Source organism: Scyliorhinus canicula, chromosome 12, assembly GCF_902713615.1.
Source record: "Scyliorhinus canicula chromosome 12, sScyCan1.1, whole genome shotgun sequence".
NCBI lineage: Eukaryota > Metazoa > Chordata > Chondrichthyes > Carcharhiniformes > Scyliorhinidae > Scyliorhinus > Scyliorhinus canicula.
In genome coordinates, this window is record NC_052157.1 from 161,490,207 (window position 1) to 161,512,897 (window position 22,691).

General features: G+C 48.7%; 1 protein-coding gene across 1 annotated transcript in view; it reads left to right on the forward strand.

Moving 5' to 3' along the window:
• LOC119975158 overlaps positions 1 to 22,691 on the forward strand; it is a 34,097-nt gene that overhangs the window by 8,438 nt on the left and 2,968 nt on the right. Inside the window, exons 2-6 of the mRNA XM_038814743.1 lie at positions 9,886 to 10,003; positions 10,700 to 10,795; positions 18,569 to 18,659; positions 19,855 to 19,973; positions 21,884 to 22,047. Of these exons, the coding sequence (XP_038670671.1) occupies positions 9,886 to 10,003; positions 10,700 to 10,795; positions 18,569 to 18,659; positions 19,855 to 19,973; positions 21,884 to 22,047 (588 nt within the window). The remainder of the gene's footprint in view (positions 1 to 9,885; positions 10,004 to 10,699; positions 10,796 to 18,568; positions 18,660 to 19,854; positions 19,974 to 21,883; positions 22,048 to 22,691) is intronic.

The window sequence follows — 22,691 nt, forward strand, 5'->3', positions numbered from 1 at the left end:
TCAGGGCAAGTTGGGGTTATATGCAGCAGAGCTTTGGATCAGCTGAAATTCAGAGCGTGGAGTAAGAATAGAAAATGCTGGAAACACCTAGTCGGTCAGAGGCAGGGTCTGGAAGGGAGAAACAGAGTTAATGCTTCAGGTCGTTGACCTTTCATTTAGAATGGGGAAAGTGGGACGCCAGCCAGGACAGTATTGTAATAATTGAGTCTGGAGGTGACAAAAGGCAGCATGGTGGCACAGTGGGTAGCCTCCTGCCTCACTGCTCCAGGTTCAATTCTGACTTTGGGTGACTGTGTGGAGTTTTCACTTTCTCTCCCTGTCTGCGTGGGTTTCCTCCGGCTTCCTCCCAAAGTCATCGAATCATAGAAAAATTATAGCACAGAAGGAGGCCATTTGGCCCATATTGCCCCCAGCCTGAGGACCCCCAGGTGTCCTTTCTAATCCCACCTTCCTGCACCCAATCCATAACCCTGTAGTTTAGAGCACTTAAGATGCAGATCTAGGTACTTTTAAAAAGAGTTTAGGGTCTCTGCCTCCACCACCAACTCGGGCAGCGAATCCCAGACTCCCACTACCCTCTGCGTAAAAACATTTTTCCTCGTGTCCCCTCTACACCTTCTGACTATTATCCTGAATCTATGTCCCCTGGTTCTAGAATTCCCCACCAAGGGAAACAATTTTAACCTGTCCACTCTATCTCTTCCCCTCATAATTTTGTTCACCTCAATTAAGTCACCTTTCAGCTTTCTTTGTTCCAAGGAAAATAAGCCCAATCTATCCGATCTCTCCTCGTAGCAACACGTTTCTAACTCTGGCAAATTTATTGCATACCTTCTCTGCAATAAAGTCCTTCCTGTGATGTGACCAGAATGGCACACAATACTCCAGTTGTGGCCTCACCAGTGTCCTATACAATTCTAACATTATATACTTACTTTATATTCTATACCTCTGCCAATGAAGGAGAGCATTCCATAGGCTTTCTTAACAACCTTCAATCCAAAGAGGTGTAGGTTAGGTGGATTGGCCATGATCAATTGCCCCTTAGTGCGCAAGTTAGATGGGGTTACATGGATACAGTGAATAAGTGGGCCTAGGTAGGGTGCTCTTTCAGAAGGTTGGTGCAGACTCGATGGGCCAAATGGCCTCCTCTGCACTGCTGTGGTTCTATGATTTTTCTAAGGCAGTTCCTCAGAGTCGAGGAGGACTTGCTTCCATACTAAGGTTTATTTTGCTGATTTTGGGTGCATTTGAGTGCTATAGTGAGAGTTTGGTGACTGAGGGAGTATCAGGGTTCATTTTTATCTAAAGTCTAGTCTTTCTTTCATTTAGTTAGTTAACTTAAAAGGTGAATTTTCAATCAGCTTTGAACAAAGGTTCTACCTGTAGCTACTTGCAGCTGGAGCTTGTTAATTCATTAATTGGATTAGGTCAGTTTTCAGAGGCTAGATTCACAGTGTAAATGTGAGCCAGCTACAGTGCTGACTTCGTTTGCACTGAGTGCTGAATTTGGGTGCATTTGAGTGCTATAGTGAGAGTTTGGTGACTGAGGGAGTGCTGAATTTGGGTGCATTTGAGTGCTACAGTGAGAGTTTGGTGACTGAGGGAGTGCTGAATTTGGGTGCATTTGAGTGCTATAGTGAGAGTTTGGTGACTGAGGGAGTGCTGAATTTGGGTGCATTTGAGTGCTATAGTGAGAGTTTGGTGACTGAGGGAGTGCTGAATTTGGGTGCATTTGAGTGCTATAGTGAGAGTTTGGTGACTGAGGGAGTTAGGTGAGGAGGGAGTAAGGTGCTCCTTTCATTTCATTTCCACAAAGAGCGAGAAGGGAGCCAGGAGTTTACAGAGAGTGCAGCTGACTGGGAGCAGAGTCGGAGGGCAGAGTTCCAGTTGGTCCACAGGGCAGCTTAATTCTGTAAGGTAAGAGGGGATGGAGGCTAGGGCAGTTGCATGCTCCTCCTGTAGGATGTGGGTGGTGAGGGATACCACCGGTGTCCCCGCTGACTATACCTGCGGGAAGTGCACCCAACTCCAGCTCCTCAGAGACCGTGTTAGGGAACTGGAGCTGGATGAACTTCGGATCATCCGGGAGGCAGAGGGGGTTATAGAGAAGAGTTACAGGGAGGTAACCATACCCAAGGTACAGGATAAGCGTAGCTGGGTTACAGTTAGGGGAAAGAAAACAAACAGGCAGACAGTGCAGGGATCCCTCGTGGCCGTTACCCTTCAAAACAAGTATACCGTTTTGGATGCTGTTGGGGGGGATGACCTACCGGGGGAAGGCCCTAGCGGCCAGGTCTCTGGCACTGAGTCTGGCTCTGGGGCTCAGAAGGGAAGGGGGAGAATAGAAAAGCAATAGCGATAGGAGATTCAATGATTAGGGGAATAGATAGGAGATTCTGTGGTCGCGAGCGAGACTCCCGGAAGGTATGTTGCCTCCCGGGTGCCAGGAGCAGGGATGTCTCGGATCGTGTCTTCAGGATCCTTAAGGGGGAGGGTGAGCAGCCAGAAGTCGTGGTGCACATTGGTACCAACGACGTAGGTAGGAAAAGGGGTGTGGATGTAATAAACGAGTTTAGGGAGTTAGGCTGGAAGTTAAAGGCCAGGACAGACAGAGTTGTCATCTCTGGTTTGTTGCCGGTGCCACGTGATAGCGAGGCTAGGAATAGGGAGAGAGTGCAGTTGAGCACGTGGCTGCAGGAATGGTGTAGGAGGGCTTCAGGTATTTGGATAATCGGAGAGCATTCTGGGGAAGGTGGGACCTGTACAAGCAGGACGGGTTGCATCTGAACCAGAGGGGCACCAATATCCTGGGAGGGAGGGTTTCTAGTACTCTTCGGGAGGGTTTAAACTAATTTGGCAGGGGAATGGGAACCGGATCTGTAGTCCAGCAACTAAGGAAGCCGATATTCAGGATGCCAAAGCGTGTAGTGAGGCAGTGGGGAAGGTAACACTGACAAAGGAGAGTACTTGCAGGCAAGGAGATGGGTTGAAGTGTGTATACTTCAACGCAAGAAGCATCAGGAATAAGGTGAGAGAACTTAAGGCATGGATCGGTACTTGGGACTACGATGTGGTGGCCATCACGGAAACTTGGATAGAAGAGGGGCAGAAATGGTTGTTGGAGGTCCCTGGTTATAGATGTTTCAATAAGATTAGGGAGGATGGTAAAAGAGGTGGGGGGGGGGGGGGGGGGTGGCATTGTTAATTGGAGATAGTATAACACCTGAAGAAAGGCAGTTTGAGGAGGATCTGCCTGCTGAGGTAGTATGGGTTGAAGTCAGAAATAGGAAAGGAGCAGTCACCTTGTTGGGAGTTTTCTATAGGCCCCCCAATAGCAGCAGAGATGTGGAGGAACAGATTGGGAAACAGATTTTGGAAAGGTGCAGAAGTCACAGGGTAGTAGTCATGGGTGACTTCACCTTCCCAAATATTGAGTGGAAACTCTTTCGATCAAATAGTTTGGATAGGGTGGTGTTTGTGCAGTGTGTCCAGGAAGCTTTTCTAACACAGTATGTAGTGTGTTGTTCCTCGTGTCTTAATAAAGCTCGTAGTCTCAAATGTGGAGAAGATGCTTTATTGTGAATTCGTTCTCTCTTCAGAGCTTAACATACGGCTACCTCAAATGCTGCCTGTCTGTGTCCTGCTATCAGTTCTGCCTTCTGTGAAGTGTGTCCTCACTTCCTGTCCCGGTGTATTTGTATGGCTCTCCCGTGCTCCCTCTAGTGTTTGCTCAGTTGTATTGCATCTAGTTAACTTGTGATCACCACATGTAGATTGTCCGACCAGAGGGGAAGCCATATTGGATTTGGTACTTGGTAATGAACCAGGGCAAGTGATAGATTTGTTAGTGGGGGAGCATTTTGGAGATAGTGACCACAATTCTGTGACTTTCACTTTAGTAATGGAGAGGGATAGGTGCGTGCAACAGGGCAAGGTTTATAATTGGGGGAAGGGTAAATACGATGCTGCCAGACAAGAACTGAAGTGCATAAGTTGGGAACATAGGCTGTCAGGGAAGGACACAAATGAAATGTGGAACTTGTTCAAGGAACAGATATTACGTGTCCTTGATATGTATGTCCCTGTCAGACAGGGAAGAGATGGTTGAGTGAGGGAACCATGGTTGACAAGAGAGGTTGAATGTCTTGTTAAGAGGAAGAAGGAGACTCATGTAAGGCTGAGGAAACAAGGTTCAGACAGGGCGCTGGAGGGATACAAGATAGCCAGGAGGGAACTGAAAAAAGGGATTAGGAGAGCTAGGAGATGGCATAAAAAATCTTTGGTGGGTCAGATCAAGGAAAACCCCAAGGCCTTTTACACATATGTGAGAAATATGAGAATGACTAGAGCGAGGGTAGGTCTGATCAAGGACAGTAGCGGGAGATTGTGTATTGAGTCTGAAGAGATAGGAGAGGTCTTGAACGAGTATTTTTCTTCAGTATTTACAAACGAGAGGGGCCATATTGTTGGAGAGGACAGTGTGAAACAGACTGGTAAGCTCGAGAAGATACTTGTTAGAAAGGAAGATGTGTTGAGCATTTTGAAAAACTTGAGGATAGACAAGTCCCCCGGGCCAGACGGGATATATCCAAGGATTCTATGGGAAGCACTATATAAAATTGCAGAGCCGTTGGCAATGATCTTTTCGTCCTCACTGTCAACAGGGGTAGTACCAGGGGATTGGAGAGTGGCGAATGTCGGTGCCCCTGTTCAAAAAAGGGAATAGGGATAACCCTGGGCATTACAGGCCAGTTAGTCTTACTTCGGTGGTAGGCAAAGTAATGGAAAGAGTACTGAGGGCTAGGATTTCTGAGCATCTGGAAAGGCACTGCTTGATTAGGGATAGTCAGCACAGATTTGTGAGGGGTAGGTCTTGCCTCACAAGTCTTATTGAATTCTTTGAGGAGGTGACCAAGCATGTGGATGAAGGTAAAGCAGTGGATGTAGTGTACATGGATTTTAGTAAGGCATTTGATAAGGTTCCCTATGGTAGGGTTATGCAGAAAGTAAGGAGGCATGGGATAGTGGGAAATTTGGCCAGTTGGATAACAAACTGACTAACCGATAGAAGTTAGAGTGGTGGTGGATGGCAAATATTCAGCCTGGAGCCCAGTTACCAGTGGCGTACCGCAGGGATCAGTTCTGGGTCCTTGTGATTTGTGATTTTCATTAATGACTTGGATGAGGGAGTTGAAGGGTGGGTCAGTAAATTTGCAGATGATACGAAGATTGGTGGAGTTGTGGATAGTGAGGAGGGCTGTTGTAGGCTGCAGAGACATAGATAGGATGCAGAGCTGGGCTGAGAAGTGGCAGATGGGAGTTTAACCCTGAAAAGTGTGAGGTTGTCCATTTTGGAAGGACAAATATGAATGCGGAATACAGGGTTAACGGTAGTGTTCTTGGCAATGTGGAGGAGCAGAGAGATCTTGGGGTCTATGTTCATAGATCTTTGAAAGTTGCCACTCAAGTGGATAGAGCTGTGAAGAAGGCTTATGGTGTGCTAGCGTTCATTAGAAGAGGGATTGAATTTAAGAGCCGTGAGGTGATGATGCAGCTGTACAAAACCTTGGTCAGGCCACATTTGGAGTACTGTGTGCAGTTCTGGTCCCTCATTTTAGGAAGGATGTGGAAGCTTTGGAAAAGGTGCAAAGGAGATTTACCAGGATGTTGCCTGGAATGGAGAGTAGGTCTTACAAGGAAAGGTTGAAGGTGCTAAGCCTTTTCTTATTAGAACGGAGAAGGATGATGGGCGACTTGATAGAGGTTTATAAGATGATCAGGGGAATAGATAGACAGTCAGAGACTTTTTCCCCGGGTGGAACAAACCATTACAAGGGGACATAAATTTAAGGTGAATGGTGGAAGATATAGGGGGGATGTCAGAGGTAGGTTCTTTACCCAGAGAGTAGTTCTTTACCCAGGGGCAGCACGGTAGCATTGTGGATAGCACAATCGCTTCATAGCTCCAGGGTCCCAGGTTCGATTCTGGCTTGGGTCACTGCCTGTGCGGAGTCTGCACATCCTCCCCGTGTGTGCGTGGGTTTCCTCCGGGCGCTCCGGTTTCCTCCCACAGTCACAAAGATGTGCAGGTTAGGTGGATTGGCCATGATAAATTGCCCTTAGTGTCCAAAATTGCCCTTAGTGTTGGGTGGGGTTACTGGGTTATGGGGATAAGGTGGAGGTGTTGACCGTGGGTAGGGTGCTCTTTCCAAGAGCCGGTGCAGACTCGATGGGCCGAATGGCCTCCTTCTGCACTGTAAATTCTATGATAATCTATGAGTAGTGGGGGCATGGAATGCACTGCCTGTGGAAGTAGTTGAGTTAGAAACATTAGGGACCTTCAAGCGGCTATTGGATAGGTACATGGATTACAGTAGAATGATGGGGTGTAGATTAATTTGTTCTTAATCTAGGACAAAAGTTCGGCACAACATTGTGGGCCGAAGGGCCTGTTCTGTGCTGTATTTTTATATGTTCTCTATTTAAACAGAAGTTCTCGGGTGACAGAGGAGTGCAATGCGCGACCTACAGTCTGTATTAGGTGGAACAAAGGGCGGTCAGAGGAACAGGCCCAGGTTGCCACGAGCTCCTTTGGTTGTCGGCGAACGGCTTCAGCTTGCTCTCGGCGATGAAATTTGAGGTGTTTAACTCTTTTCTGGATGTTCTCCCTCCACTTTAGAACATAGAACATAGAACAGTACAGCACAGAACAGGCCCTTCGGCCCTCGATGTTGTGCCGAGCCATGATCACCCTACTCAAACCCACGTATCCACCCTATACCCGTAACCCAACAACCCCCCCCTTAACCTTACTTTAATTAGGACACTACGGGCAATTTAGCATGGCCAATCCACCTAACCCGCACATCTTTGGACTGTGGGAGGAAACCGGAGCACCCGGAGGAAACCCACGCACACAGGGGGAGGACGTGCAGACTCCACACAGACAGTGACCCAGCCGGGAATCGAACCTGGGACCCTGGACCTGTGAAGCATTTATGCTAACCACCATTTTGAGTGGGCTCGGGCCAGGGATTCCCAGGTGTCAGTGGGCACTTCCTGAAGGAGGCTTTGGGGGTGTCTTTGCAGTGTTTCCTGTGCCCTCCCGAGGTTCACTTGCTGTTTGTCGGATCCCGGATGAGAACCCAACTATTTGCAATTTGCAAAACTGTGAGGAAAGGTGACAAGAGTGACAACACTGACCAATAGGTATCTCTTTTATGTTCAAACAAGCTTTAATTTAAACACAGAATCAATCACATTGGCAACAAATTAATAACTCTACAGTTAACGGTTAAAACAGCTCTTCAACTATCTATATTCCAATTCAGCCAATTAAGCAAACCAATCTCGTGCAAAGACAACTTATAAATAAAGTATACTTGCTTTTCTCTGTGCACAGATCTTGGAGACAACCTTTCAGGAGCGAACTCAAGGCACTTCTGTTCAACTTAAAATCCTATGACAAACTGAAACTACACCTCATGGCTCTTCCGCTTAAATACACTGGACTGGACTTTCTGCTTTTGGGACTATATCCCCACGCCGTCATAAAAACTGTGGACTTTCACGCCACAAAAACTTCCGGGTCAGAAGCCACGAATGCGCATGGCGGCGGCCTCTAGCGACCACACTGTGCTCCGTGGTGGACTCAGACCGCGAACTTGGACATTAAAAATAGACCCCCCCCCGGATCAGCCTCGCGCCCGACCGACCGCCCAAATATTGCCCACCTCCGTGTAAGGCCCCCCTGCCCTCTGACCAGGGCGTCCGCGGACTGAGTACGCAGCCGCCATGTAGTTTCCTGACCGCCAGGACCATGGGTGGTCCACACCATCGGGACTTCAGCTGGTCAGAGAATGGCGGGGTGGGCCTCCAGCAATGGCCGCAGAGTACGCCGCTTTTTGGGGCCTGCAGAATCGGGGAACTGGCGCCTGTCCCGATTCCGTGCGGGGAAATGGATTCTCAGCCCTGGCACCGGTCGCAATTTCGGCGTCGGGGTGCAGAGCATCCAGCCCATTTCTCTACCCTAAGCATGAAGCATTCTTGTCTCCTTCCACAAGATGTCCCATGACCTGGTTTGCCAGGACCAAAACACAATCCACATAAATTATCTATACCCCAGACATCCTCCAAAACAATATCCCACTATCTGTAAACAAGTGGTGAAAAACAGTGATAAACTCACCTTTACAGCCTCTTAATCACTGTTTTAGCAGCCAAACTGGCTTTGTGCATTCTAACATTTAAAAAAATAAATTTAAAATGCCCAAATCTTTTATTTTCCAATTCAGGGGAAATTAAGCGTGGTCAATCCACCTACCCTGCACATCTTTGGGTTGTGAGGGTGAGACCCACGCAGACACGGGAAGAATGTGCAAACTCCACACAGACAGCGACCTGGGTCCTCGACGCCGTGAGGCAGCAGTGCTAGCCACTGTGCCACCGTGCCGCCCACCCCTGCTTTCTAACATAACAAATATAAAATATGTAATTTCTATCATTCAACACACGTAATCGAAGGTCTGAGTAGAGCACCTGTTTCAGATGTCTTGCGTCAGGCATGCGGACAACGTGGCCTATCCAGCGGAGCTGATCGAGCATGGCCAATGTTTCGATGCTGGGGATGTTGGCCTGTGTGAGAACACGGACAGTGGCCTATCCTGCCAATGGATTTGTAGGATCTTGTGGAGGCAGTATTGCCGGTGCTTTGCCTGGTTTTTGAGGTGTCTGCCGTATATAATCCACATACCTGAGCCGTACAGTAGGACGGATATCACTACTGCTCTGTAGATCATGAGCTTGGTGCTGAGTCTGAGTCTGGGTCAAAATCCACAAAAGGATGTATGGGATTTTCATCAGCAGATGGTTAGATGTAGATAGTTAGGAGCTTCCGGTGACGGCTATGAAGGCGTAAGTCGCACATTTGATGGCTCCCGTTCAGGTCAGACTTTGAACTTTCCCCCCACCCCCCCGACTTTCTACTGGACTTGAACTATAAAACTGAAGACAGAAACAATTGTGTACTCAATTCCCACATTGGTGCACGGAGAGAAGGACTAGAAGTGCTCATAAAGGCAGGAACAGAAAGACAGAGAAGGCTTGAGCTGAAGCTGCAGCAGGAGACAGCATGGCGGAGACAGCATGGCGGAGGACTGGACCTCTGGTTTGTCGACAGAGCAGCTGATGCAAGTTATTCAGGAAGGCTTTGCTACGCAGAAATGGGACTGCTTGGACCAGATAAAAGAGTCGATTGAGCGGCTGGAGCTTAGATTGGACGCCCAAGATCGGGTGATCCAGAAGGTGGAGAAGGTGCTGGCTGAGCAGGAACATCAAACTGCGGTGGAGTTGGAGGTGGGGATGCCGAGAGACCAGCAGAAGCTACTAGAGAAGGTGGAGGACCTAGAGAATAGGTCCCACTGGCAGAACTTGAGAATCGTTGGGCTCCCAAAGGGGTCCAAAGGAATAACGCTGGGGCGTACATAGCAGGCATGTTTGGGAAGCTGCTGGGGGATGGGGCATTCCCCCGACCCTTGGAGGTGGACAGGGCTCACAGAGCACTCGCGTGGAAGCTGTTTGTAATGCCTTCTTTATTGATTTGGGACCAGTGGCAGAGCTGAGTGAGTTAAGGTTTTCATTTGCACTGTTGGGGGATGGAGGTGTGCTTGTTTAGATTTTGGTGTTTTTCTGTCGGGCAATTGTGTGGGGATTGTTTGATGTTGGAGTATGTTTGTAAATGTAGATAGTTAGAATACAGTAGCCCCCCCGTCCTAACTGCAATCTCCTGACTCCACACTGACAAGGAACCAGCCCAAGAAAAGGCAGGGGAGGCACTTTCGAAGGTGTTTAAAATACTTTAATGAATCTTCTCTCCCCTTAAAGCCAGGCGACAGCAACCCAGAAATCGGGAAAAGGTAAAATGAAGAGAGTGAAGAGGAAATTTAAATCCAAAACAGATCTGAAGCCACCCAGTCACAGCCTGCTCCTGTATGACCCGCAGGTAAGGTTTTAACTTTATCAAGGAAGTGATGGTTTATATTACCGGATTTTCACAGTAACTTCATTGCAGTGTTAATGTAAACCTACTTGTGACAATAATAAAGATTTTTATTATTGTTATTATTATTGAAAAACCAATCCAGTTCGACCTTTTTTAAAACTTTCTCACTGTAGATGTTGCCCTCAGGTTTGGGTAAGATCCCTGGGGAGGTCACCATTTTCCATGGACAGTCTCGGCGGGGACTTTGACCCATCTAGTCTTGTGAGTTACGAATGGCCACTTGGGACAAGGTGCTGGATGGTAGCAGCATCAATGGAACCAAAGTCCCCCAGGGAGGTTAGGAAATCCCAAGAGACATCCATTAGTTGTTCAGCTGCAGTACTTCTTTCTCCATCAAAGTGACTGCCCATCATGAAATAGGGTATCCTATTCTTGCAATGTGCTGGGTTAGAGTTTGCTCAGTGAAATGTCTGAACAATGGTGTCTTTAGCGGAGTTCGATGGCTTATTGAGGGTCTTCTGAGCTTGCAGGGTAGTTTGGTGCTGAAAGATATCGCAGTTATAGGTTGGTGGGTGGCAGATATTGAGAGGAGATGTTCTTGGATGGCAGATATTGGGAGAAGCTATTCCAGAGTTAGATGCTGTTGGATGTTTGAAGAGAGGATCACATTCATAGTTGTATTGCTTCCTTTCTAAGGTTGCGCTGCAGGAGTTGAAGTCACGACATCCACCAGTACAAAAGGAGGTTGGGCTAACCAACATCACCATGCAGATTGCGAGCTACCAGTCCTCTGTAAGTAACCAGTTACGAGATTGTTCGCGTGTCTGCTTTTAGCTAAATTAAGGTGGCACTCCCCGTCCCATCATGTCTCAGGTTGGTAAATTATTGATCAGGCTAGAATACGGTCATTGGGAGCAAGGTGAAATAATATTCCATCCCAATCTGTGCTGTGAGCTCAGCTCTAACAGAAATGTTTAGATTGGAGAATCAGCCCGTTTCACCACTCTCTTCCAACATCCAGGAATCCCTGGTTGGATAGTGTAGACATGGGAATGTTGAGTGAGGTGGATCTGGCTCAGTGTGAACTCCCTTGTGCTTGAATATCCCATTATCCTTGGATCAGAGATAGTCATGGCACCTGTATGAGGGACAGCGATAAGCAAGCACTGAACTGGCTGAAACTCTTTTCTCAAGAAAAGAGAGGGGTGATCTGATTAAAATTATAAAAAAGGGTTTGATTGCGTCAACGTCAAAATGATGTCACTTATGTGGGCGAGACCAGAACTAGGGATCATAAATATGAGACAGACACTAATAAATCCCAAAGGGAACGCAGGAGAAACAGTTTTACCCAAAGGGTGAAAATATGGAACACACTCCCACAGGGAGTGGTTGAGTGAATATTATAGAACTGTTTACGGGAATCTGGATAAACACATAGAAACAAACAAAATAGGAGCAAAGAAGGCCATTCGGCCCTCCATGCATGCTTCGCCATTCATTTAAAAAAAATAAGTTTAGCATATCAAATTGTTTTCTTTTTCCAATTAAGGAGCAATTTAGTGTGGCCAATCCATCTACCCTGCACATCTTTGGGTTGTGGGGGTGAGACCTACGCAGACACGGGGAAAATGTGCAAACTCCACACGGACAGTGACTCGGGGCCGGGATCGAACCCGGGTCCCTGTCGCCGTGCTAACCACTGCGCCACCGTGCCGCCTCTGCTCCGCCATTCATTATGATCATCCAACTCAATAGCCCAATACTGCTTTCTCCCCATATCCTATGATCCCCTAAGTGCTATATCTAACTGCTTCTTGAAAATATACAGGACGCGATTTAACTAAATGGGAACAAAGTCCCATAGTGAACACATTTTGCTGCTTGTTTCCTGATGCTCACAGTGCCCAGAAACAACCTGCCATTTAACATGCCCCGGGTAGATCGGGGGCCTCAATGGGGAAAGTGCGGCCAAGGACACACATAGCCCTGTTTTCTCTCTGAGGAGTTCCGCTAACCAGAACTCTCAGTGTCGCTGAGATCTCTGGAGGCCCAACCCGAACCCCGATGCCCCCCCCCCCCATGAGGGACCCTCCGGCACCTCCCAACCCTTGCGCAGGGCACCTCCGGCCCGATCACCACGATATGGAAAATGTCAGCGTGGCACCTTGGCAATGCCAACCCAATACCCTGACAGTGCCCCTGCCAGCTAGTCGTGCTATGCTGGCACCCAGGTTGCACTGCCAGGGTGCCAAGCAGTGCCAGAGTATCATCCTTCCTGATGGCAAGCACCTGGGGGCCTCCTATCCCCTGGGAGTCCCCCACGAGTGCTGTTCCGTCTGGTCCCCGTTTGCGGGAACCACCTCAAGTGCTCTGGGATGTATCAGCCTTCAGTCCCATTAATTTCCCAACACCATTTCTCTACTGGTACTGACTTCCTACTGTTCCTCCCTCTCTCTAAATCTTGCGTTCCCCAACATCTCTGGGATCTGATTTGTGTCCCCATTTGTGAAGACTGAACCAAAGAATGTATTTAGTTGCTCAGTCATTTCTGTGTCCCCTTGTTTCTGACTGCAAGGAACCTACATTTGCCGTCAGCAATCTTTTTCTCTTCACGTACCTATAGAAACTGTACTCAGTTTTTATGTTCCCTGCAATCTTACTCTCGTACACAATTTACCCTTTCTTAATCAATCCCTTGGTCCATCACTGCTGAATTCTAAACAGCTCCCAATGCTCAGACCTGTTGTTTGTCTTGGCCAATTTGTATGCTCCTTCCTTGGATTGAATAGGCTCTCTAATTTCCAATGCGCTCCTTGAATGTTTGTCATTGCCTATCCACTGTCATCCCTTTAAGTAATGTTTCCCAATCCATCATAGCCAACTCATATCATTGTAGTTTCCTTCATTAAGATTCAGGATCCGAGTCTCAGAATCAACTACTTCACTCTCCATCTTTTTTTTTAAAGTACTTTTATTTCACAAATTTTCAACATTTTTACAATTTACAACAAACCCACAGGCAGCACGGTAGCACAGTGGTTAGCACGGTTGCTTCACAGCGGCAGGGTCCCAGGTTTGATTCCCCGTTGGGTCACTGTCTGTGCGGAGTCTGCACGTTGTCCCCGTGTCTGCGTGGGTTTCCTCCGGGTGCTCCGGTTTCCTCCCACAAGTCCCGAAAGATGTGCTTTGGACATTCTGAATTCTCCCTGTGTACCCGAACAGGCGCTGGAGTGTGGCGACTAGGAGATTGTCACAGTAACTTCATTGCAATGTTATTGTAATAATAAATAAATAATAATTAAGATTATCAGATCCCCCAATCCATTAGGCCCCCACCCTCCCTCGCTCAGCAGTCAGCAAATAATGCAAAATAAACAAATCCCGACTATTAAAGAATCCACCACTACCCCCCCCCCCCCCCCCCCCAGAGCACATTTCAATTTTTCCAGGGCCAAAAACTCAAGCTGGTCCCCCCCACCATGCCAAGCTGACCTCCACCCCAAGAAGACCCGCCTGCAAGCAGTCAGCGAGGCGAAGGCTAAAACATCTCCCTGCAGTTCCAGCTGGCCAAACATCCCAAACACGGCTTCCAGGGGACCGGGCTCCACCTCCACATGTAGAACCCTCAAAATGATGCTGAACACTGTCCTCCAAAATTTTTCCAGCTTTGGGCAGGCCCAAAACATATGCACATCGTTCGCAGGGCTCCTCCCACATCGCTCACAGATATCCTCTTTCCCCTTGAACAGCTGGTTTGTCCTAGATTTTGTAAGGTATGCCCTGTACATTACCTTCAGCTGTATCAGCCCCAACCTCGCACACAAGGTTGAGATGTTTATTTTACAGCACAACCCCTCCTCCAGCGCCATTTCCTTCCAATTCGTCTAAACCCCCTCCATGGACACCCTCCAAAATCCACCCATAGATCACCGAGATGTCCATAAGACATAGGAGCAGAATTAGGCCACTCAGCCCATCGAGTCCACTCCGCCATTCAATCATGGCTGATATTTTCTCATCCCCATTCTCCTGCCTTCTCCCCGTAACCGCTGATCCCCTTATTAATCAAGATCCCCCCTCTCCAACCCCCACACCCCCGTTGACAGCACCGCCTCCAGCAATGATCTTCCTCACAAAGTCCTGCACCTGCATATACCTTAAAACTTTCACCCCGATCCAGCCCAAACTTCTCGCTCAGCTCCTCCAAATCCATGAATCGCCCTCCCAGAAACAAATACTTCAACCCCCCTCTCGTCCCTCCCCTGGAACCTTGCATCCATCATCCCCGGCTCGAACCCATCATTCCCCCTAATTAAGCATCACCCCCAACCCATCTCCTAACCTAAAATGCTGCCTAAACTACCTCCATATCTTCAATGTGGCCACCATCAGACTCACCGAATATTTCCCTGGAGCAACTGGGAGCGGTGCCTTTGCCAGCATCCGCAATACCGGCCGCCTACAACAGCCCACCTCCACCGTCACCCACAAAACCCCCCCTTTCCCTATTCCATCCCTGAATCTTCTCTGCGTTTGCCACCCCCAATAGTAATATCATATTTGGGAGGGTTAGTCCTGCACCCCACCAGCTGTCCCCTCTGCAATATCATCTTCCTCACCCTAACAGCCTGTCCACCCCCACCCCCCTAAACAAAAGTCCTTGGGCAAGAAGACCAACCGGCACGGAAATAGAAACAAGAATCCCAGCAAAATATTCATCTTTACTGCCCGCCAATGACAAAGGGAGATTATCCCATCTCAACAAGTCAAACTTCACCCTCCCTACCAAGCTAGTGAAATTAAACTTCTGGAGTCCTGCCCAACCCCGGACCACCTGCACCCCCAAATACCTAAAGTGAGATGCCGTAAGGCGGAATGCCCCCTCCCCCCGCTCCCATAGAGAAGAACATAAAATGCTCACTCTTCCCTAAATTCAATTTGTACCCTGAAAACGTCCCAAATCTCTGAAGCAACCACATTATGCTCCCCATCGAAGATCTCGCTCTGAAATATAAATGTCATCAGCATATAAGGACACTCTATGCTCCACCCTCCCCCCCTCGCTATCTCCTCCACAACCCTGAGCTCCTCAGTGCAATGGCCAAGGGCTCTATAACCAATGCAAACAGAAGCGGGGACATGGGGGATCCTGCCTCATACCTCAGTGTAATGCAAAGTACCCTGAATTTATATTATTTGTGCACATGCACGCCATTGGTTCCTTGCAATCTCAATCCTCACATCCGAGGACCACTGTCTTCCCTTTACAAACCCCCTTGGGTGCTCCCCAATCACCTTCGGAAGGCACTCCTCCAACCTTAACCGCCAGCACCTTTGCCAATATCTTGCCATTCACATTCATCAGAGATATGGGCCTGTATGGCCCACACTCCACTGGATCCTTGTCCTTCTTAGGCAACAACGAGATTGATGCCTGCCCCATTGTTTGCAGCAAGATCCCCTGTCCATCACGCCCTCAAACATTCTCACCATCAACAGCGCCAGCCCAGCCTTAAATCTTTCATAAAATTCAACAGGAAGGCCATCTGGCCCCGCCACCTTCCCTGCCTGCATCCTCCCAATACCTTCACCTCCTCCACTCCCATGGCTCCTCCAGCCCTGCCTTCTCCAACTCACATAACCGTGGGCACTCTAACCCGCCCAGAAACTCCCTCATCTCCCGCTCCTCCTGTGTGGCTCTGACTTGTACAAGTCCCTGTAAAACTCCACAAACACCTTGTTAAATCAATTCCAGAGCCACTACCAACTCCCCTGTCTTGTCCCACACCCAAACCATTTCCCTTGCTGCGACCTCCCTGTGAAGCTGACCTGCTAGCATATGCCGTGCCTTCTTTCCAAAGTCGCAAACAGGCCCCCTCGCCCTTCTCAACTGGCACACCGCATTTCCCTTGGACAATAGGTCAAACCTCGCCTGCAACTTCTTCCTCTTTGCCAGGAGCCCCGGGTCCCCCGCATACCGCCCATCCACCTCCAAAATATGCTCCAGCAATCGTTGCCGTTCCTCCCTATCTACCTTGGCCTTCAGAGCCTCCCAAACCACCACCCATGCAACTGAACCCCACATACCCCTCAATCACCTTCCCTATCTTCTCACAGAAGCTCTGATTGGCAACAACCCCATATCCATCCTCCACCCCGGCCTCTGGATTGCCCCGTTTTCCAATACCATGTCCATCCAATGCGGAGCGTGATCAGAGATCACAATTGACAAATACACCCTCGTAACTCCAGTGTACAGCGCCTTTCTCACCACATAAGAGAACATAAGAACTAGGAGCAGGAGTCGGCCATCTGGCCCCTCGAGCCTGCTCCGCCATTCAATGAGATCATGGCTGATCTTTTGTGGACTCAGCTCCACTTTCCGGCCTGAACACCATAACCCTTAATCCCTTTATTCTTCAAAAAACGATCTATCTTTACCTTAAAAACATTTAATGAAGGAGCCTCAACTGCTTCACTGGGCAAGGACTTCCATAGATTCGCAACCCTTTGGGTGAAGAAGTTCCTCCTAAACTCAGTCCTAAATCTACTTCCCCTTATTTTGAGGCTATGTCCCCTAGTTCTGCTTTTACCCGCCAGTGGAAATAACCTGCCCGCATCTATCCTATCTATTCCCTTCATAATTTTATGTTTCTATAAGGTCCCCCCCTCATCCTTGTAAAAAGTCAATCCTTGAAAACACCTTGAGCATCGGGGAGAAAAATGAATACTCCCGGTCGCTCGGGTGTAAAAATCTCCATGGGTGCACCCCGCCCCATCTCCCTCATGGCCCTAACGCACTACGTTTGAAGTCCGACCTCTCAACTGTCTTCGTAACTCCCTATATTCTGCTTTTAGGGCCGCGTCCCTTTTTTAACCTATGTCTTTGTAACGATGTGCACCACGACCACTGGCTGTTCACCCTCTCTCTCCAGAATATCCTGAAACCGCTCCAAGACATCCATGATCCCAGAGAGGCAACATACCATCCTGAGGTCTTGCTTGTGGCAACAGAAACGCCAATCCCCTACAATCCTTACAATTAGTTCCCTTACAATCCCCTATAAGTATTACGTTCTCACACTTTTTACTCCTCCCCTTTGCAGCAGAAGAAAATGTGGGCAAGAAATTTGGCTGTTGCTGTTTTCCCCTGAGGTCATTCCCTTCAACAGTATCCAAAATGGCATCTGTGTTTTGCAGGCCACTGGCGAGTCCTGCACTGCCTGCCCAGCGGTCACCGATTCCCTTCCTGCCTGTGGCGTTTGAGCCTGCGGTGTGACCACCTTTCAATACGTGCTAGCCAGGACACAATGTCCTCAGCCACTGCTCCAGCTCCCAAACTTGGGCTTCCAGGAGCTGTAGCCACTTCCTGTGCACATGCTGGTCGCAGGCACTGGAAATGTTTCCGGCTTCGCACATGGGGGAGAAAGAGATAGGTTAGACAGAGGCGGGTGCAGCCTCCTGTGGAGCATGCACACTGGCATGGAACAGATAGGCCAAGTGGTCTGTTTCTGTGATATAAATCCAATTACAGCAAGTACTCACTAATGTTCTTGATAATCAAGGACTTTAAGTGAAACATTGGGCCCATAAAACTGTAGTTACATTCTGTAGGACCTTACTTTCTGTCGGACCTTTGAATACTTTTAGAAAACATTTAACCCTTCAAGTTGAAATATTTCACATTGCTAACTTCCCACATTGATAAATGAAATAACTTGTGAAATTGTAGTAGTCACCACTGTTGTATTGTGTATACTGCATACAAGGGTATTACGGTAAGGCCCCTGCACTACAGGTACGGGCGTAGATCCCTGCCTGCTGGCTCCGCCCAGTAGGCGGAGTATAAATGTGTGGGCTCTCTGAGCTGCAACCATTTCGGCAGCTGCGGGAGGCTCCACATCTCTGTGTAATAAAGCCTCGATTACTCTCTACTCTCGTCTCGTCGTAACTGATAGTGCATCAGAAATATAAAGGAGAAATGTAACTTTCTACTTACAGTACCACCTGCTGGCCACAGATCCTGCACCCCAAAGCTCCCACCACCTGAACCTCCTGCTCGATTCAGATTCTCCAACTCAATGTTCCGAGTTGTAACCTCTCCCTTACCCCTACGTCACTGAGTTCTGACTACTGTACACAGCCTTCCCGCTCCCTCTCCTGGACCTACATTCCTGTTCACGAGCCAGATCCTACCCAAAGCCGGATCTCCAAGTGCGGGTTGTGCTGGTGCAGAATTGGTGTGATGAAGCTGCACAATCCACATTCTTTAAAAATGCTCAAACCTCAGAAGGGGCCACTCCAAAACAGCACCAATCAAGTCATGCAGGAAATGACGATGAAAGGAATCTCACGACGCTCAATCAGATTAAAGGCCCCATGAACTTGCCAACAATAAAGTAAAACAACATTAAACGGGCAATGTTAAACGAGGGCTTGCTGCAATGTAAAACCAAGCTGGGTCTAAAGAGATTGCCGGAAAAGTTTCTGATGCAATGGGCAATTGTTTAGAAACTCCAGAGTGTTGAGACATCGCTCATTGTGCTGTTTGATCATTCGCAGAGGAAGAAATACAATCTAATCCAGTCCCGCCTCGCACTCTCCAAGCAGGTCAGCAGGTTCAAGTTACCAGTGGACATGAGATTATTGGAAGGTACGTGTCCACTCAACCCATTCAGCACCAGAGTCATGGATAAGGAACTCAACATCAGGCGTTTCGAAGCATCTGCAACTGCTTGGGCATCTCAGTCACGGCTTTGTACCCTCTCAAGCAAACTGTCACTTTATGTCAACTTTGCGCAATGGCAGCACAATCATCTTTCCAGGTTGTTGGCTCAGGACACATTGCAGGACTCCAGAGTACGATTGAAGATAACAAATCACTCCAGCACTCAGTGCGTGCTGCATAAAAATGACTGATCGCTCTGGTGGTTATACGGATATTACTCATTCATAGCAAGTGAGGGGGAGGGGGGGGGGGGGGCTTTCTTCAATGTTTCAAGGTGTAGAGGGAGCTTTACTGTATATGTAACCCCATTCTGTACCTGTCCTGGGAGTGTTTGATGGGGACAGTGTAGAGGGAGCTTTACTCTGTATCTAACCCCGTGCTGTACCTGTCTTGCGAGTGTTTGATGGAGACAGTGTAGAGGGAGCTTTACTCTGTATTTAACCCCGTGCTGTACCTGTCCTGGGAGTGTTTGATGAGGACAGTGTAGAGGGAGCTTAACTCTGTATCTAACCCCGTGCTGTACCTGTCCTGGGAGTGTTTGATGAGGACAGTGTAGAGGGAGCTTTACTCTGTATCTAACCCCGTGCAGTACCTGTCCTGGGAGTGTTTGATGAGGACAGTGTAGAGGGAGCTTTACTCTGTATTTAACCCCGTGCTGTACCTGTCCTGGAAGTGTTTGATGGAGACAGTGTAGAGGGAGCTTTACTCTGTATCTAACCCCGTGCTGTACCTGTCCTGGGAGTGTTTGATGAGGACAGTGTAGAGGGAGCTTTACTCTGTATTTAACCCCGTGCTGTACCTGTCCTGGGAGTGTTTGATGCGGACAGTGTAGAGGGAGCTTTACTCTGTATTTAACCCCGTGCTGTACCTGTCCTGGGAGTGTTTGATGAGGACAGTGTAGAGGGAGCTTTACTCTGTATTTAACCCCGTGCTGTACCTGTCCTGGGAGTGTTTGACGAGGACAGTGTAGAGGGAGCTTTACTCTATATCTTCCCCTATGCTATGCCTCCATTGGGATCAAGAGCAGAAAAAGGGAAAAATCTTGTGGGCTTCAACATTCATGTGACAATTGCAATAATCACAGTGTAAAGATATTTTAATTGCCGCCTTTGTATTTCAGCTCTTTCACCTCAAGGCTACATCATGAAGTACTGCTCCATCTGCAAGAGGAGACAAGCTCTCTACAAGAGATCCTTTGATAAGTTTGACAGAAGCCGCAACGGAATCCTCTCATTCCAGGCAATTCCAAAAATCCATACCCCTTTGTACTGTCACACACCAGAAATCCTACAAACACTTACTGTTTGGCCTCAAGAGGGATTTGCTTGAGGTTTCCGTACAGCAGGACAGGACAGATACAGCACGGGGTTAGATACAGAGTTAAGCTCCCTCCACATTGACCCCATCAAACACTCCCAGGACACACTCCCAGGACATGTATAGCCAATCCCAAGTGCATCGCTCCCTCAATTCTGAACCTGATAGTGCAGCACTCCCTCAGTACTGACCCTCTGACAGTGCGGCACTCCCTCAGTACTGACCCTCTGACAGTGCAGCACTCCCTCAGTACTGACCCTCTGACAGTGCAGCACTCCCTCAGTACTGACCCTCTGACAGTGCGGCGCTCCCTCAGTACTGACCCTCTGACAGTGCGGCACTCCCTCAGTACTGACCCTCTGACAGTGCAGCACTCCCTCAGTACTGACCCTCTGACAGTGCAGCACTCCCTCAGTACTGACCCTCTGACAGTGCGGCACTCCCTCAGTACTGACCCTCTGACAGTGCAGCACTCCCTCAGTACTGACCCTCTGACAGTGCAGCATTCCCTCAGTACTGACCCTCTGACAGTGCGGCACTCCCTCAGTACTGACCCTCTGACAGTGCGGCACTCCCTCAGTACTGACCCTCTGACAGTGCGGCACTCCCTCAGTACTGACCCCTTGACAGTGCAGCACTCCCTCAGTACTGACCCTCTGACAGTGCAGCACTCCCTCAGTACTGACCCTCTCACAGAGCAGCACTCCCTCAGTACTGACCCTCTCACAGTGCAGCACTTCCTCAGTACTGACTCTCTGACAGTGTGGCACTTTCTCAGTACTGACCCTCCGACAGTGAGCGTTTTCTCAGTAATGACCTGTTGACAATACGGCGCAGGCTTAATTCTGATCCTCAGCAAAGTTTGCAGGAGTGATGTGTGGTGAACACATTCTCAGAGAACTGTGATAGAGAACAGGGGGCACTGCATTGTCAGAGGAGCTGTAATGAGGGGGTTCCCTCAATGGTGACCTTTATACGGTGCAGCATTCCCTCAGTACAATACTCCAACAATCCAGTGCTCCATCCATCCCAGCCCTCCCAACAATGTGACAGTCAGTGCTGACCCTTGGGCACTGCAGTGCTCCTCAATTCTGACCCTGACAGTGCGGCACTCCCTCAGTACTGACTGACAGTGCGGCATTCCCTCAGTACTGACCCTCTGACAGTGCAGCACTCCCTCAGTACTGACCCTCTGACAGTGCAGCACTCTCAGTACTGACCCTCTGACAGTGCAGCACTCCCTCAGTACTGACCCTCTGACAGAGCGGCACTCCCTCAGTACTGACCCTCTGACAGTGCAGCACTCCCTCAGTACTGACCCTCTGACAGTGCAGCACTCCCTCAGTACTGACCCTCTGACAGTGCAGCACTCCCTCAGTACTGACCCTCTGACAGTGCAGCACTTCCTTAGTACTGCACCGGGCATGTCAGCTGGTTACTGTGCTTATGTTTCTGGAGTGGTGTTCGAACTCAAAAGAGGCAGGTGCGTGTTGTCATAATATTCATCCATGTATGTGATGGAGTGCAGACAGGCAGTGATTGACACACAGGATGACCAATGAGCACACAGAACACAGCAGCTATTCACCAGACAGGACATGACCACTATAAAGCCAGAGGGCACCAGTTGAGGACACCAAGTCAGCATAGTGTCAACCCACAGTTAAGCATGTGATATAATTAGATGTTAAATAAAATCGTGTTGCATCTCATCAAGTGTTGGAAGGCTGTCTCTCTCTGCACTGCATCAAACGCAGTCCACATAGACCCAGCTTACCCAACACATCACATGTTACACAGTATCCTGTCTGACAAAATGTTTTAATTCCTAGGAAATGGAGAAAGCGCTGATAGACTTGTACTGCAATACCATCACCTCCCAGCACATCAGCCAAGTGACAGACATCCTTCTGGTAGACGAAAGCACCAAGATCACGTACAAGTTATTCTTTCCCCTCTGTGCTCTCTCCGAACGCCTCCTCTACAATGTGTTTGAGTGAGTAAACACTTAGCTGCTTCCCAAGAGTTGAATTCACGTCAGGTGGTTAGTCCTCCACCGGAGATGGTTGGTACTGCACGGCTATCTCTGGGATAGGGAGAGCCTCAACGGTCTGTTTCTGTGCTGCACATTAATTCATACCTCAGCAAGATTTGGTTTGGTTGGCGGGACAATACCAAGGAGTACTGCTGTCAGGAGGGGCATTTTAACAGAATGCTGCATTGTCAGGTAATGGTACTGAGGGAGTGTTGTACTGTTGGAGCTACTGCCTTCCCTAAATGGAATACTAGAAGAATAAGGGAGGACTTTCCAGTGTCCTGCTAATCATTTATCCCCCAATGTTACCACAATAGATTTGGGCTTTGGGATCTTGCTGTGTGCAAATCGACTGCCACGTTCACCTGCAAGTGACACTTGAAAAAATGAAAAATGAAAATCGCTTATTGTCACGAGTAGGCTTCAATGAAGTTACTGTGAAAAGCCCCTAGTCGCCACATTCCGGCGCCTGTCCGGGGAGGCTGGTACGGGAATCGAACCGTGCTGCTGGCCTGCTTGGTCTGCTTTCAAAGCCAGCGATTTAGCCCAGTGAGCACCAAGTGGAGTCAATTGATCCCCCCTCCCCCCCCCCCCCCGGCCGCCTA